We start from the raw sequence: 14,586 nt of genomic DNA, 5'->3' as shown, positions 1-14,586 counted from the left end.
AGCTGATTATCAAGAGTCACATGTTTAACTGACTAAGCCACCCAGATGCCCCCCACCTCCCGCCAAAAAAAGTATTTTGAAAGAAGCCAGAGGAAAAACGTCACCTTATCTAGAGGAGCAAAGATAAGAATTCCATCCAACTTCTCAGAAACCATTCAAGCAAGAAGAGAGCATAGTGAAATATTTTAAGTGTTAAAAGAATAAAACCACTAACCTAGAATTCTGTACCCTGTGAAATTATCCTTCAAAAGTGAAGGAGAAAGACTTTCTCAGAAAAACAAAAACTGAGGGAATTTTTGCCAGTAGATCTGCCTTGTAAGAAATGTTAAAAGAGATTCTTCAAAGAGAAGGAAGTGACAAGTCAGAAACTCAGGATCTATATAAGGAAAGGAAGGGCATCAGAGAAGGAATAAATGAAGGTAAAAACCCAATGAAACTTTTATCTCTCTTATTCTTAACTGACCTAACAGAAAACACTTTGTTCAACATAGTAATACCAACAATATATTTGATCATATAGGCTTATGCATGTGAGTCTATGTATATCTGTGTGTGTGTATAGATAGATAGATTTACATATGATTATATATGAGTGAAATGAATGACAGCAATGATACAAGGAACAGGAGGGAAGAATTGGAATATTTTATTATAAGCATTATAACCATGAAGCAGTAATGTGTTATTTGCAAGTAGAGTTGGATTAGTTGTAAATGTATATTACGGACTCTGGGGAAACAACAAGAAGTAAAAAAAAAAAAAAAAAAAGGAAGCTCAGTCGATGTACCAAGAAAGGAGAGAAAATGGAATCATGTGAAATGATGACTTAAAACCACAAAATGCAGAAAAATTGTAGAAGACAAAAATAGGAACAAAGAATAAGGGCAACAAATAGAAGACAGTAAAAAATACAGTAAATATTAACCTAATAACCACTTTAAATGCCAACGGTTTAAATATCCCAGTTAAAAGACAGGATTGTCAGAGTGGATAAAAAAACAAGACCCAACTGTAAGTTGTCCAGAAGAAGCCCACTTTAAATATAAAGACACACAAAAAGCCAAGGGATAGAAAAAGATATACCATCCTACCACTAACCAAATGAAAATGAGAGTAACTATATTAATTTGAGACAGAACAGACTTCAGAGCAAGGGAAACTTTCATGGATAAAGAGGGGCAATACATAATGATGATAAAGCGATCAATGAAGGCACAACAATCCTTAACGTGTAGGTGCCTAACAAGAGAGCATCAAAATATACCAGGCGAAGGAGTGCCTGGGTAGCTCAGTTAGTTAAGTGTCCAACTCTTGATTTCAGCCTAGGTTATGATCTCATGGTTTGTGAGATCGAGCCCCGAATTGATCTCTGTGCTGACAGCATGGAGCCTGCTTGGGATTCTCTCTCCCTCTCTCTCTGCCCCTCCCAACTTGTGCTCTCTCTTCAACACAAATAAATAAACATTAAAAAAATTACTAAAAAAATTTTTTTTAAATACACGGGGCCAAAACTGATAGAATTGCAAGGAGAAATAGATGAATCCACTATTAGAGTTGGAAACTCTAACATTCTTGGCTAGAAACAGACAAATGTAGTCAGGCAGAAAATCAGAAAGAACATAGTTGATGGGCCCCTGGGTGGCTCAGTCAGTTTCAGAGTGCTGTTTCAGGTCAGGTCATGATGTTATGATCTCACAGTTCATGGGTTCGAGCCCTGCGTTGGGCTCTGTGCTCACAGCTCAGAGCCTGAAGCCTGCTTTGGATTCTGTGCCTCTCTCTCCCTCTGTCCCTCCCCCACTCATGCTCTATCTCTATCTATCTCTCCAAAAAATGAATAAACATTAAAAAAATTAAAAAAAAAAAGAAAGAACATAGTTGAAATCAACAATACCATCAATCAACTGGATATAATTGACATCTATAGACCATTTCATCCAACAACAGATTACACATTCTTCTCAAGCTCACATGGAACATTTGGGGCCATAAAATATATCTCAACAAATTTCAAAGAATAGAAATCATACCATGCATGTTCTTAAGTCACAATGGAATTAAACTAGAAATTAATAATAGAAAGATAACTGGAAACTCCCCAAATACTTGGAAATTAACCAACAGATTTCTAAATAACACATTTTCAAATAAGAAATCTCAAGAGATATTTAAAAATATTTTGAACTACATAAAAATAAAATTGCAACTTACCAAAATTTATGGGATGTATCGAAAGCAATGCCTAGGTGGAAATGTATTGCACTGAATGCATATATTAGAAAAGAAGAAAGATCTGGGACACCAGGGTGGCTCAGTTGGTTAAGCCTTTGACTCTTGATTTCAGCTCAGGTCACGATCTTGCAGTTTGTGGTATCAAGCTCTGCATTGGGCTCCATGCTAACATCATGGAAACTGCTTGGGATTCTCTCTCTCCCTCTCTCTCTGCCCCTCCCCTGCTCATGACCTCCCTCCCTCTCTCTCTCTCTCAAAAAAAAACAAGCTTAAAAACAAAATCTAAAATCAAAAAACTAAACTTTGACTTCAGAAAAGTAGAAAAAAGGAGAGTAAATTAAATCCAAAGTAAGCAACATAAAAGAAATAATAAAAATTAGAGCAGAAATCAATGAAATTGAAAACAGAAAATCAATAGAGAAAATCAACAAAGTCAAATGCTGGTTCTTTGAAAATATCAATAAAACTGACAATCCCCTAGCCAGGATAATTAAAAGAGAAAAAAGAAAGACACAAATGACTAACACCAGAAATGAAAGGGGGGACATCACTACAGATCCCCTGGACATTAAAAGGATAAAATGAAATATTATCAACAACTTTATGCCAACAAATTTGGTAATTTAGACGAACTAGACCAATTCCTTGAAAAACCTAATCTGCCAAAAGAAGAAGAAATACACAATCTGAGTAGGCCTAGATCTATTTTTTTTAATTAAACATTTTTTTAATGTTTATTTATTTTTGAGAGAGAGACAGAGAGACAGAGAGAGAGAGAGACAGAGGGCGAGCAGGGGAGGGGCAGAGAGAGAGGGAGACAGAGAATCTAAGCAGGCTCTAGGCTCTGAGCCATCAGCACAGAGCCGGACGTGGGGCTTGAACCCACGAACTGTGAGATCATGACCTGAGCCAAAGTCGGACGCTTAACCGACTGAGCCACTCAGGTGCCCCGAAATTAAAAACACGGTATCATTTACATTAGCACTCCCCAAAATGAAATACTTAGGTATAAATCTAACAAAATATATACAAGAGCTATATGAAGAGAATCACCAAACTCTGATGAAAGATAGCAAAGAACTAAATAAATATGGATGGATGGGTAGACTCCATATATTCGAGATGTCATTCATCCCAACTTGAGCTATAGATTTAATGAAATTCCAATAAAAATTCTAGCAAGTTATTTTGTGGATATTGATCAGCTAACTCTAAAGTTTATATGGAGAAGAAAAAGAGTCAGAATAGCCAACTCAATATTGAAGGAGAAGAACAAAGTCCGAGGACTAACACTACCCTACTTCAAGACTTACTATAAAGCTACAGCAATCAAGACATTGTGCAATTGGCTAAAGAATAGACAGATAAATGGAATAGAACAGAGAGCCCAGATATATAAATATAGTTAACTGATCTTCAACAAAGAAATGAAGACAATGCAGTGGAGCAAAGATAATCTTTTTCAAAAATGATGCTGGAACAACTGGACACTTACATGCAAAAAAAAAGTAATAATCTAGGGATGCCTGGGTGGCTCAGTCAGTTAAGTGTTTGACTCGTGATTTCAGCTCAGGTCATGGTTGAACTCTCATGGTTTGTGAGTTCAAGTCCCGCATCAGGCTCCACACTGACAGTGTGGAGCCTGCTTGGGATTCTCTCTCCCTCCCTCTCTCTCTGCCCCTCCCATGCATGCATGCTCTCTCTCTCTCAAAATAAATTTTAAAAAACTTTAAAAAATTAAAAAAAAATTAATCTAGACACAGACCTCATACCCTTCACAGAAATTAACTCAAAATGGATCACAGATCTAAGTGCAAAAAGCAAAACCATAGAATTTCTAGAAGATAATGTAGGAGAAAATTTAGATGACTTTGGGTTTCATGATGACTTTTTGAAACAATACCAAAAGCACATTCCATGAAAGAAATCACTGATAAGCTGGAATTCATTGAAATTAAAAACTTCTGCTCTGCAAAAGATAATGTCAAGAGAATAAGAGAAGTCACACACTGGGAGAAAATATTTGCAAAAGACACACCTGATAAAGGACTATTATCCAAAATACACAAAGAACTCTTAAAGCTCAACAATAAGAAAAACTAATTTAACAATTTTTTGCACAGAGGTGCCTGGGTGGCTCAGTGAATTGAGCGTTGGACTCTTGATTTTGGCTCAGGTCATGATGCAGGGTCATGGGATGGAGCCATGCATCATTGGGCGCCCTCTCCCCCTCTCTTTCCCACTTGCTTGCTCACTTTCAAAAAAAAAAAAAAAAAAAGGAAAGGGAAGGAAAAAAAAAGGCAATCTATGGAACGGGGGAAAATATTTGCAAACCACCCATCCAACAAGAGTTGATATCCAAAATATATAAGGAATTTATACAACTCAAGTGGAAAAAACCCAACCCAACAAATAACTCAATTAAAAACAGGCAAGGACCTGAACAGACATCTTCCCAAAGAAGATATACAAATGGCAAATAGGTATGTAAGAAGATGTTCAAGATTACTAATTATTACGGACATGCAAATCATAACCACAATTTTAGATATTACCTCACACCTGTTATGATGTCTATTATCAAAGAGAGAGAGAGAGAGAGAGAGAGAGAAAGAGAGATAAAAAAATGGTGTGGATGTGAAAAAAAAAAGGGAACCCTTGTGCATTGTTGGTGGGAATGTAAATTAATACAGCCATTATGGAAAACAGAATGGAGGTTCCTCAAGAAATTAAAAATAGAATTGCCATACAATCCAGCAGTCCCACTTCCGGGTATTTATCCAAAGACAACAAAAATCACTATCTTGAAGAAATATCTGCATTCGCATATTCACTGAAGCATCATTCACAAAAGCCAAGATATGGATGAATGGATAAGCACAATGTGGTATGTATGTATATGTGTGTGTGTATATATAATGGAACATTATTCATCCTTAAAAAAGATGGAATCTTAATGATAAGAAGGATATGTGGATTTTAAGAAAAAAAAAGTTGAACTCAGAGAAACAGAGTAGAATGGTGGATCCCAGGGCCTGGGGCAGGGGATGGGAAATGGGGAAGGTTGATAAAAGAATATCAATTTTCAGTTATAGCATGGCCGAGTTCTTTGGATCTAATATTTAGTATGGTGACTAGAGTTAATAATACTACATTGTATAACTGAAATTTGTTAAGAGAGATCTTCAGTGTTCTCACCACACACACACACACACACACACACACACACACACACACACACACAAAAGGTGTGTTTCTTATTTAAAAAGCTTTTCTTAAAAGTTTATTTATTTTGAGAGAGAGAGAGAAAGAGAAAGAGAATCAGTAGGGGAGGGGCAGAGAGAGAGGGGGACAGAGGATCCGAAGTGGACTCTGCACTGGGAGCAAAGAGCCTGACACAGGGCTTGAACTCACGATCCATGAGATCATGACCTGACCGATGTTGGACGTTTAACCGATTGAGCCACCCAGATGCCCCTTACAAAAAAGTTTCTTACAAAACCAAACATACTATATGATCCAGTGATTGCACTCAATGTCATTTACCCAAATGAACTGGAAACTTACGTCCACACAAAAACCTGCATGTGGACGTTTATTCATAATTGCCCAAACTCAGAAAGGTGTCTTTCAGTAGGTGAATGGATAAATAAACTGTAGTATATACAATGGAAAATTATTTACAGCTAAAAAGAAATGAGTTATCAAACCATGAAAAGATATGGAGGAAACTACACTTGATCTTAGCCAAAAGGCCGAGAAGCGATATATGGAGGAAACTTAAGTGCATATTAGTGAGGAAAAAGGGACGAATGGGCAGAGCACCAAGGATTTTTAGGTCAGTGAACTATTCTATATGATACTACAATGGTAGATACTAACAATATACATCCATCGATACTGTAGAATGTACAACACCATGAGGGAGCCTTAATGTAAACTGTGGACTCAGGATGATAATAATGTGTCAGTGTGGGTTCGATTGTACCAAATGTCCCACTGTATTCGAGATGTTGATAGTGGGGGGAGGCTGTGTATATGTGAGGACAGGGAGTATATAAGAATTCTCTGTACTTTCTGCTCAATTTTACTGTGAACCCACCCCCCCCTCAAAATGCTCTAAGAAATAATTTCATTAATTAAACAACAACAAAAAAAACTAACAAAAATAAAAATCCTTACAGATCTAGGAATCTTAGCAAACCCAAAGCAGGATAAACATAAAATCATCCCAACCACATCATTATCAACCTGTTGAAAACCAAGGGTAAAGAGAAAATCTTATTTTAATTTTTAAAAAATTTTTATTAAAAAATTTTTTTAATGTTTATTCATTTTTGAGAGACAGAGAGGGACAAACCACGAGTGGGGGAGGGGCAGAGACAGACAGGGAGACACAGACTGCAAAGCAGGCTCCAGGCTCCGAGCTGTTAGCACAGAGCCTGACGCTGGGCTTGAACTCACGAACCGTGAGATCATGACCTGAGCTGAAGTCGGATGCTCAACCGACTAAGCCACCCAGGCACCCCTAAAGAGAAAATCTTAAAAGCCAGAGCAAAAAGATATGTACAAGGAAAACAAGAACCACAGCCAATTTCTCATGAGAAATGCTAATTATCTCAGCCAGAAGACCATGGAACAACATCTTTAAAGTGCTAAAAGGAAGGAAAACTGCCAAGCTATCATTTTATATCCAATTTAAAATATCTTTCAAAAATTAAGGTAAAATAAAGACAGTTTGGGACAGAAGCGGTGAGGATTTGTTGCCAGCAGACTCATACAAGCAGAGCTAAAGGGCATTCTTTCTTTAGGCTGAAGACAAACGATACCAGATGGAATCTGGAGCTACAGGAAATCATTAGAAATGATAAATATATCAATAGATGTAAAAGACAATTTTTCTTTGTTTTCTTAACTTCTTTCAAAGTCAACTGTTTAAAGCAATAACAACAATGTATTGTGGGGTTTATAACAAATGCAGAAGTGAAATATATGGCAGTCATAGCACAAGGTCAGAAGGAGGCACATTATACAGTTGTAACATTCCTATTCAGACGTGGAGTGGTATAATATTAATTCAAGTTAATTGTGGTAAGTCCAGGATGTATTTGTTATCCTTAGAACAACTGTGAAAAAATAACACAAAGTCATTGGTAGAGATAAAATGGAGTAAACAGTACTCAATCCAAAAGAAAGCAGAATAAAGGGGGAAAAATAAAGAAGAGATGGAGTAAATAGAACACAAATAGCAAGCTGGTTGACGTAAATGGTACCGTATTAATAAATGTAAATGAACTCCACAGTCAAGGCAGTTAAGAAAAAAGAGAGACCTAACTATATGCCGTTTACTGGAGGTATACTTTAAATAGAAAAAGTTGAAAGCAAAAGTATTGAAAAAGATATACCATTCAAACACTAAGTGTAAGAAAGCTGGTGTGTTTTAGTATCAAAGTAGAATGCAGAGGATACCCTTGTTGGCTCAGTCTGAAGAGTATGAGGCTCCTGATCTTGGGGTTGTGAGTCTGAGCCCTACTTTGAGTGCAGAAATTACTTAAATAAATAAGAAACTTTATTGGGGCACCTAGGTGGCTCAGTCAGTTAAGCATCCAACTTGATTTTGGCTCAGGTCATGATCTCAGGGTTATGAGATTAAGCCCTCTGTTGGGCTCTGCACTGAGCCAGGAGCCTGCTTAAGACTTTTTTTTTTTCTCTCTTTCTCTCTCCCTCCCTCTACCTCTCCCTCCAATGTGTACATGTGCTCTCTCTCTACAAAAAAGTCAATAAAAAAACTTTACTTAAAAAAAGGTAGAATTGGGGTGACTGGGTGGCTGTCAGTTAAATGTCTGACTTTGGCTCAGGTCATGATCTCATGGTTTGTGAGTTTGAGCCCCGCATCGGGCTCTGTACTGACAGCTCAGAACCTGGATTCTGTGTCCCCCTTTCTCTCTGCTCCTCCCCTGTTCACACTCTGTCTCTCTCTCTTCTTAAAAAATAAATAAACAGTCAAGAAAATTTTTTTAATTAAAAAAAGTAGAATGTAGAACAAGGAGTATCCCCAGAGAGAAAAATATTCATTTCATAGACATTAAAATTCTGAACATGTATGCACCTAATAACAAAACTTCAAAACACACAAAGCAAAAGTTGACCAAACTAAAGGGAGAAACAGACAAATCAACAATCATAGTTGGAAAGATGGACAGTGAAAGAAATATAGGGTGTCAGAGACACAGAGGAAAGAAAGAGATAGAGAAACAGCTACAGGGACACAGAGCCCGAGTGAAGGAGAGGTATATGGCCTGATACTAAGAGGCTGACAGGACCCAGAGATAAGGAAAGAGAGGGATGGATCATGCCCTAGAGAGGAAGGGGGTCAGGAGCTCTGGTCTCAGTGTGTAGAGCCAGAGCAGGGGTCTGAGCCTGTGGGATCCTGGAGGGGTTGCTGCAGGGTGGGCAGCATCACTTACCCGCTGCCCCATGGAGCCTTGGGGGCCAGGTTCTCCACGCAGTCCCTGTGTGGGAGGGAGGAGAGGTATAGAGTCAGCTATTGGAGTGGGTGTGACCCAGGGATCCCAGGATTCCCCAGAATCCTCCACCAGGGGCTGCCTCAGTACTCACTCTCTCTCCCTTCTCTCCTGGGTGGCCGGAGATTCCTTTGGGTCCAGTGGGGCCTGGGGGTCCCTGAGCAACAAGACAGGGCCTCAGCTTTGTACTGAGGCAGGGTGGGGTGGGCAAGGACTTGGGGGGCACAGGGGTCGAGGAGGGAGTCCCAGTTTGGCCTGGACCTCTGGGTTCTTTACCATACTCCCAGTGCCTGGCATACAGCTGGCAGTTTATACATCTCAGGGTTTAGAGTTATGGCCCTGGAGTCAGAGAGTCCCTACCCCTGATCTGCAAGTTGCCATGTGCTGGTGGCAGCCCTTTAAAAAAAAAAAAAAAAGAACCTCTATCATTCTTGGCTGTATGTGCTGCTCTTCCTTACATGGACTGAATGACTGAATAAAAAGATTTACTGAAAGTAGTTTGCATATTAAGTGCTCAATAAATGCTTGAATGAATGAACAAATGAATGAATGGTAGATGGGTGAATGGATGATATGTGGACTGATAGTGCGTGGGTGGATGGATGGACAGATGAGTGGGACCACTTGGAGAATTACTCACCATGTGTCCAGGACTCCCAGGAATGCCCATGGGACCAGGAAGTCCAGGGGGACCTGGAGTAAGACACGACATCCTCAGGACTCAAACAGAGTACAATACCAGTAAGTCTACTATCCACTCCCTCCTGATGGCCACAGCCCTAGCCACTCTGCCATCATCTGACCCCACCCCTTACATTGGGCCTGGACTCAACTTACCCATTGGCCCTGGGGGGCCTGGGAGTCCGACTGGTCCCTGGGGCCAGTGGCTGCTGGTCTCAGTGAAGGTGTTGGACAGTAATGGGTCCCCTGGGGGAGGAAAGATGGTGAGTGAGCAGGACTGGGCTGGGATAGGGCAGTCAGTCTTTATCTGCCATACCTCTGCCAAGCCAGCTTTGACTACCCTGTGGGACAACCTATAGTGTGGGCGGGGCCATTGGACACCTGCTCCAAGGGTGGGGAGTGTGGAGAGTGCTGGTCATATGGGACCAGGAAGCAGGGAGGCCTGGGTTCTAACCTTACCGCACTCTGGCTAGTGACATTCAGCAAGACCCTCCACCTTGCTGAGCCTATACTGCCACACGTCAAATGGGAATAGTAATAACAGCTACCATTTATTGACCATCTACTTTGTGCCGGGCTTCTGTGCATGGGGGTCATGGAGCTCTGGGAGAACTGTGCAGTCACTCTCCCCATTGTACAGATGAGAAAACTGAGGCTTGGAGAGGGAGGAGTGGTGAGATGGAATGAATGGCGCCCAGTCATACACCAAAGATACGGCACAGGTATGATTGAACCTGGTACTCCTAGCTTCTGACCACTGGCGGCACACACGTAGGTCAGCCTGGGGAGGAGGTCAAGGATACATGTCTGGGTCCAGATGGGTGGAGGAGGCTCTCTGAGCACAGGGTCAGGGAGCACAGAACTCATTTCCTGCCATCAGGCCTGGGGCTCTCCAGCGCTCTGAGGCCTGGATCACCGCCAGCTCCAAGGCTTGGCAGGAGGGCCGGATGCTGGTAATTCTAAGCACAGGCTCCGGAGGACGCCTGGGTTTGAAGCTGGTCTCTCATGTTCTGGCTATGTAATCGCTCCTCTCTGGCCCTCAGTCTTCCTCATTGGAGAACAGAAGAGGACAATGGCACTATTGGAGGACTGGATGACACATAGCTGACCAAAGGCAAGCCTAGTATACAGAAGGTATCTGGTAGATGGCAGTGACAATGGGATGATCATTATGCCAGCCCTGCCCCCACTCCCACCATTATCTGTCATGATCCCAAAGGACTTACCATATTGGGGGTTCCAGGCATGGGGTGGTCCAACAGGGGCTGGGGGGCCAGGGGGCCCAGGGGGCCCAGGAGGCCCTGGTGGACCTGGAGGTCCCCTCTCTCCAGGAGTGCCCATAGCTCCAGCCTGGCCAGGGCTTCCTGGGGGGCCCTGAGGACCTACAATGGAACCAGGGAGTTGTTGGGTGTATGAGAGGCAGGGAGGTCCAGGGTGGCTGCAAGGGGGCGGAACAAGGCAGCCTGGGGGAGTGGGTACACGATGGCTGCGGAGGCCACAAGCCCAGGCTGGTCCTGGCCCTGACCTCCCTGGCCATCTATTAAGGGGATGAACACAGCCCTCTGCAGGGGCTTTGGGACAATGGACACTTGGTATACAGCAGGTTATTAGGAAATGTTGATTTCCAGAATGTTCTCTTCTCTCCCTTCCAGACTTTTGAATGAGTTGTTCCCTCCATCAGTCCTCCCTTTGCTCTGCCTGGTGTCCCCTCCAAGTCATCCTTTAGGCCTCAGCTATGATGTCACTCCCCAGGAAGCCCTCCTCATGCCCCACCCCATCCAGGCTGGGTCTAGGCTTCCTTCCTTGGGGTTTCCATACCTACAACTTCCCCCAGAACAACCTTGGTCACATGGTGGGGGACACTGCTATTTCTCCTCTGCCTGCCTCTCCTCCCCACAGCTGGTCTGGAAGCATCAGAAGGGTATGGACAGGTCTGACCCCACCAAGTACCCAGCTTAGAGCCTGCTGTGGTAGGTGCCCAGGACACATGGGTCCAGAGAATGCAAAAGAGGGTTTTGGGGAGCCCAGGTGTGAGTGGAGGGGTGGTGAGCTGAGAGACACGTGGGTGGAAGGGGCCCAGGCTACCTCTGGCCAAGTAAGGGTTCACCTGACAGGGCTGACCTGGGAAGCTGGGGGTAGGGGCAGTGCTGTGGGCACTCACCTGGTGGGCCTCTCATCCCCGTTGGGCCCCGGCTGCCAGTGTCTCCCTTGGGGCCAGTGGGCCCAGGAAGCCCCTGGCCACCAACTCGATCTGGGGGAGAAAGTTCATCAGCTTGGCAGCTCCAACTTTGCTCTTGCCCTGACACTGGCCCTCGTCCCCCAGTCAGCACCTACCCTCTCGAGGGAGCAGCGGGGCCCTCACGTTCTCTCTGGCTCCTGGTAGCCCTGGGGCAGGGGGTAGACAGGGGTCAGTGTCATCCAGGGTCCCTGCCTCCAGCTCCAGTGTGTATGACAGGAGCTACTGGGGTGCTGCGCCCCATCCCCTCAGGCCCAGAAAGGGGTCAAGCTGGGAGTCAGCAGCAGGGAGGGGACTGGAGTCTCACTCCCCTGATTCATTCCCAACACACTGCCCCTACTGACCCACTCACCTTGGAGGCTTCCATCTCCCGGGCTACCCCGGGCAGCTGGGGAGCCCCAGAGTGGGACAGGGTCCCCGGGTGCCACTGGGGTCGGGAGCACTGCCCGCTCAGTGACAGTTAGCACCGCCACCTGCGGAGGAAGAAAAAGACAGGTAGGTACCAGGGTCTCAACAGGGGCAGGTCAGCCGAGGGACCCCCGTGTTGGGGGCAGGAGGCCCATGCAGCCAGCATAGCCCAGCTTGGAGTGGAGACCCACCTCCCAGAGGCTCAGAACTTCATCAGAAGCGACTGTGGTTTTCAAACTACACAATTCGTCACCGTAAAAAAGCCATCATACACCGTCACTGCCACCCAAGTGGAGTTCTGTGTCGCCATGTTTGCTGGGCCACAGGGTCTTTCCTATGCTGAGCTGCATAAATAACATGAAACTCCTCTTGGTCTATTCAAGTACTACAGGCTGGGAGGATTTTTACTAAATTTTGAGGGAAGTTTGGGAAGGTCTGACATGAAATAGAGGCCCCGAGGTGTATACAAAACCACTTTGGGACCCAGTGTGGGGAGCCTCTGAAAGTCAGTGGTGTCCGCTGAGCCTCTGACCTGGGATTAAAGAGGGGCCAGAATGCCCACTGACCAGGGGGCAGGGGTCGTGTGGTCCTGTCCAGAGAAAAGCTGAAACTCCTGGACAGACCCAGAACTAAGAACCACACTCCAGACCTGAGACTGAGCCCCTCATGCCGGCTCCTCCTGGGAGGAAGTCTGGGGAGCAGTGTGGGGTTCCCGGAGCTCCCACACTTCCTAGCGGGGGTTCTAGCACATGCTGTTCAGAAACGTCCTTTTCCCCCTTGATACCTCAGGGGCATCTTTTCATGTTACAAAACGGAGGTGTTGTGAACGGCTGTCTGGTATTATGCTAATTATGCAACCACTCCCTCTGCCATCTGGTTTTCAATTTTCCCATTAATTATTATTTTTTTTAAATTTTTATTTATTTATTTTTTTGAGAGACAGTGCAAGTCGGGGAGGGGCAGAGAGAAAGGGAGACACAGAATCTGAAGCAGGCTCCAGGTTCTGAGCTGTCCGCACAGAGCCCACTGCGGGGGCTCGAATTCACAAACTATGAGATCATGACCGGAGCCAAAGTCAGATGCTTAACCAACTGAGCCACCCAGGCGCCCCTTCCCTATTAATCATTAACATTTTGGTAACCACCTTTGCATCTATCTACTCTCCTTAAGATAAATTCCCAAAGGAGAGAATGATGGAGGAAAGGATATGCAGACAAAACATGTATGTCTTTATGTGTGCTTAGAAAATCTGGGGGGGGGGGGTTTGCTCCTGGGTGGCTCAGTTGGTTAAGCGTCTGACTCTCGATTTCTGCTCAGGTCATGATCTCATGGTCCGTGGGATTGAGCCCTGCTGACAGTGCAGAGCCTGCTTAGGATTCTCTCTCTCTGCCCCCTCATGCTTGTGCACGCTCTCTCTCTTTCTCTCTCAAAATAAATAAGTAAACTTAATAAAAAGAAAAGAAAATCTGGAAGAAAAGATGCTTAAATATTGACCGTTGCTCTCTCTCGGGGCATAGGTGACTGCTGCAGATGGTTTTCTGGTAGGTTTTTCACAGTTCTGAGCTATTCATGTTTCTAAACTTAGAATGTCTTGCTTTTTAATTGCTGAAACCTTTGTATCTTGAGATAATTTGGGATGTGCAGATGTTTTGCTTTGGAAACTGGGAAGATAGTATTATGGTGGTGGAGGGGAATAAAAGGCAAAGGCGACAGGGCAAATAAGAGACTCAGCCACGGGCTCTGGGGGGGTGGGGTCTACAAATATCTGGCTGGAATGGAGATGGGGGTGCACAGGGAGCTTCGTAGGCCTCCCGGAGGAAGAGCAGGCCAGGCGATCTGACTGTGAGCAGGCTTCCTGGGGAAGGGCACAGAGAGGAAGCCAGCTTGTTCTGGAGGATGGTGGGTGCCTGGTAGGGAGGTCACATGCTCTTGGGTGTTGAAGCTCAGCTCAGAGATGCAATGGGAATCATGAGTGGATGGGGCGTAGGGGTGCAGGGAGGGGGTGGGGAGGCCAGGGGAAGGGCAGCAGCTCACCCACCTTGGCTTCCAGCACCTTCAGCCGCTCGGTCAGCTCTGATACTTTGCTGCAGTTGAGGCAACCTGCAGGGAGGGATGAGGCTGGGGCTGGGGCCAGGCGCCACAGGTTCCCCATGGAGCCCCTCAACGCCTGGGGGCAGGATGGAGGCAATGGGACACCTGATGACCCCAAACCATGAGATAGCCCGATGCAGGAGAAGGGGCTACAGCCTGTTCAAGGTAGGCCATGTCCTGAGGGTTTCCTTTGGCTCCAGATCCTTCAGAGCAGAATCAGGGACCCACCTCCTGCAACCTTTACATCCAAGATGACCCCTTCCCTGGAAGCCAGGGCAGGAAATCCTGTTGCTTCCCCTTGGGCAGGGCTGGCCTGGGCTTGCCAGCTTTGGGGACTGACACATCACAACCTGGACTGAGCTGGCTCAGAGGCGCTACCCTCTGATTCTGCCTCCGCAACCACCGTCCAGCTCCTCG

At 44.7% G+C, this 14,586-nt stretch overlaps 1 protein-coding gene and 1 pseudogene across 1 annotated transcript in view; both read right to left on the bottom strand.

Annotated features, from left to right (window-relative positions):
• EMID1 (EMI domain containing 1) overlaps positions 1-14,586 on the bottom strand; it is a 47,815-nt gene that overhangs the window by 15,852 nt on the left and 17,377 nt on the right. The window contains exons 5-13 of the mRNA XM_032595343.1: positions 14,117-14,178; positions 12,023-12,143; positions 11,769-11,819; positions 11,596-11,685; positions 10,661-10,816; positions 9,591-9,680; positions 9,394-9,446; positions 8,848-8,910; positions 8,697-8,741 (exon numbers count right to left, since the gene is read on the bottom strand). Coding sequence (XP_032451234.1) covers positions 8,697-8,741; positions 8,848-8,910; positions 9,394-9,446; positions 9,591-9,680; positions 10,661-10,816; positions 11,596-11,685; positions 11,769-11,819; positions 12,023-12,143; positions 14,117-14,178 — 731 coding nt within the window. The remainder of the gene's footprint in view (positions 1-8,696; positions 8,742-8,847; positions 8,911-9,393; positions 9,447-9,590; positions 9,681-10,660; positions 10,817-11,595; positions 11,686-11,768; positions 11,820-12,022; positions 12,144-14,116; positions 14,179-14,586) is intronic.
• On the bottom strand, positions 5,829-5,996 carry LOC115498886 (annotated as a pseudogene).

This window comes from Lynx canadensis, chromosome D3 (genome assembly GCF_007474595.2).
Source record: "Lynx canadensis isolate LIC74 chromosome D3, mLynCan4.pri.v2, whole genome shotgun sequence".
Lineage (NCBI taxonomy): Eukaryota > Metazoa > Chordata > Mammalia > Carnivora > Felidae > Lynx > Lynx canadensis.
This window is presented reverse-complemented; position numbering and strand designations above follow the sequence as displayed.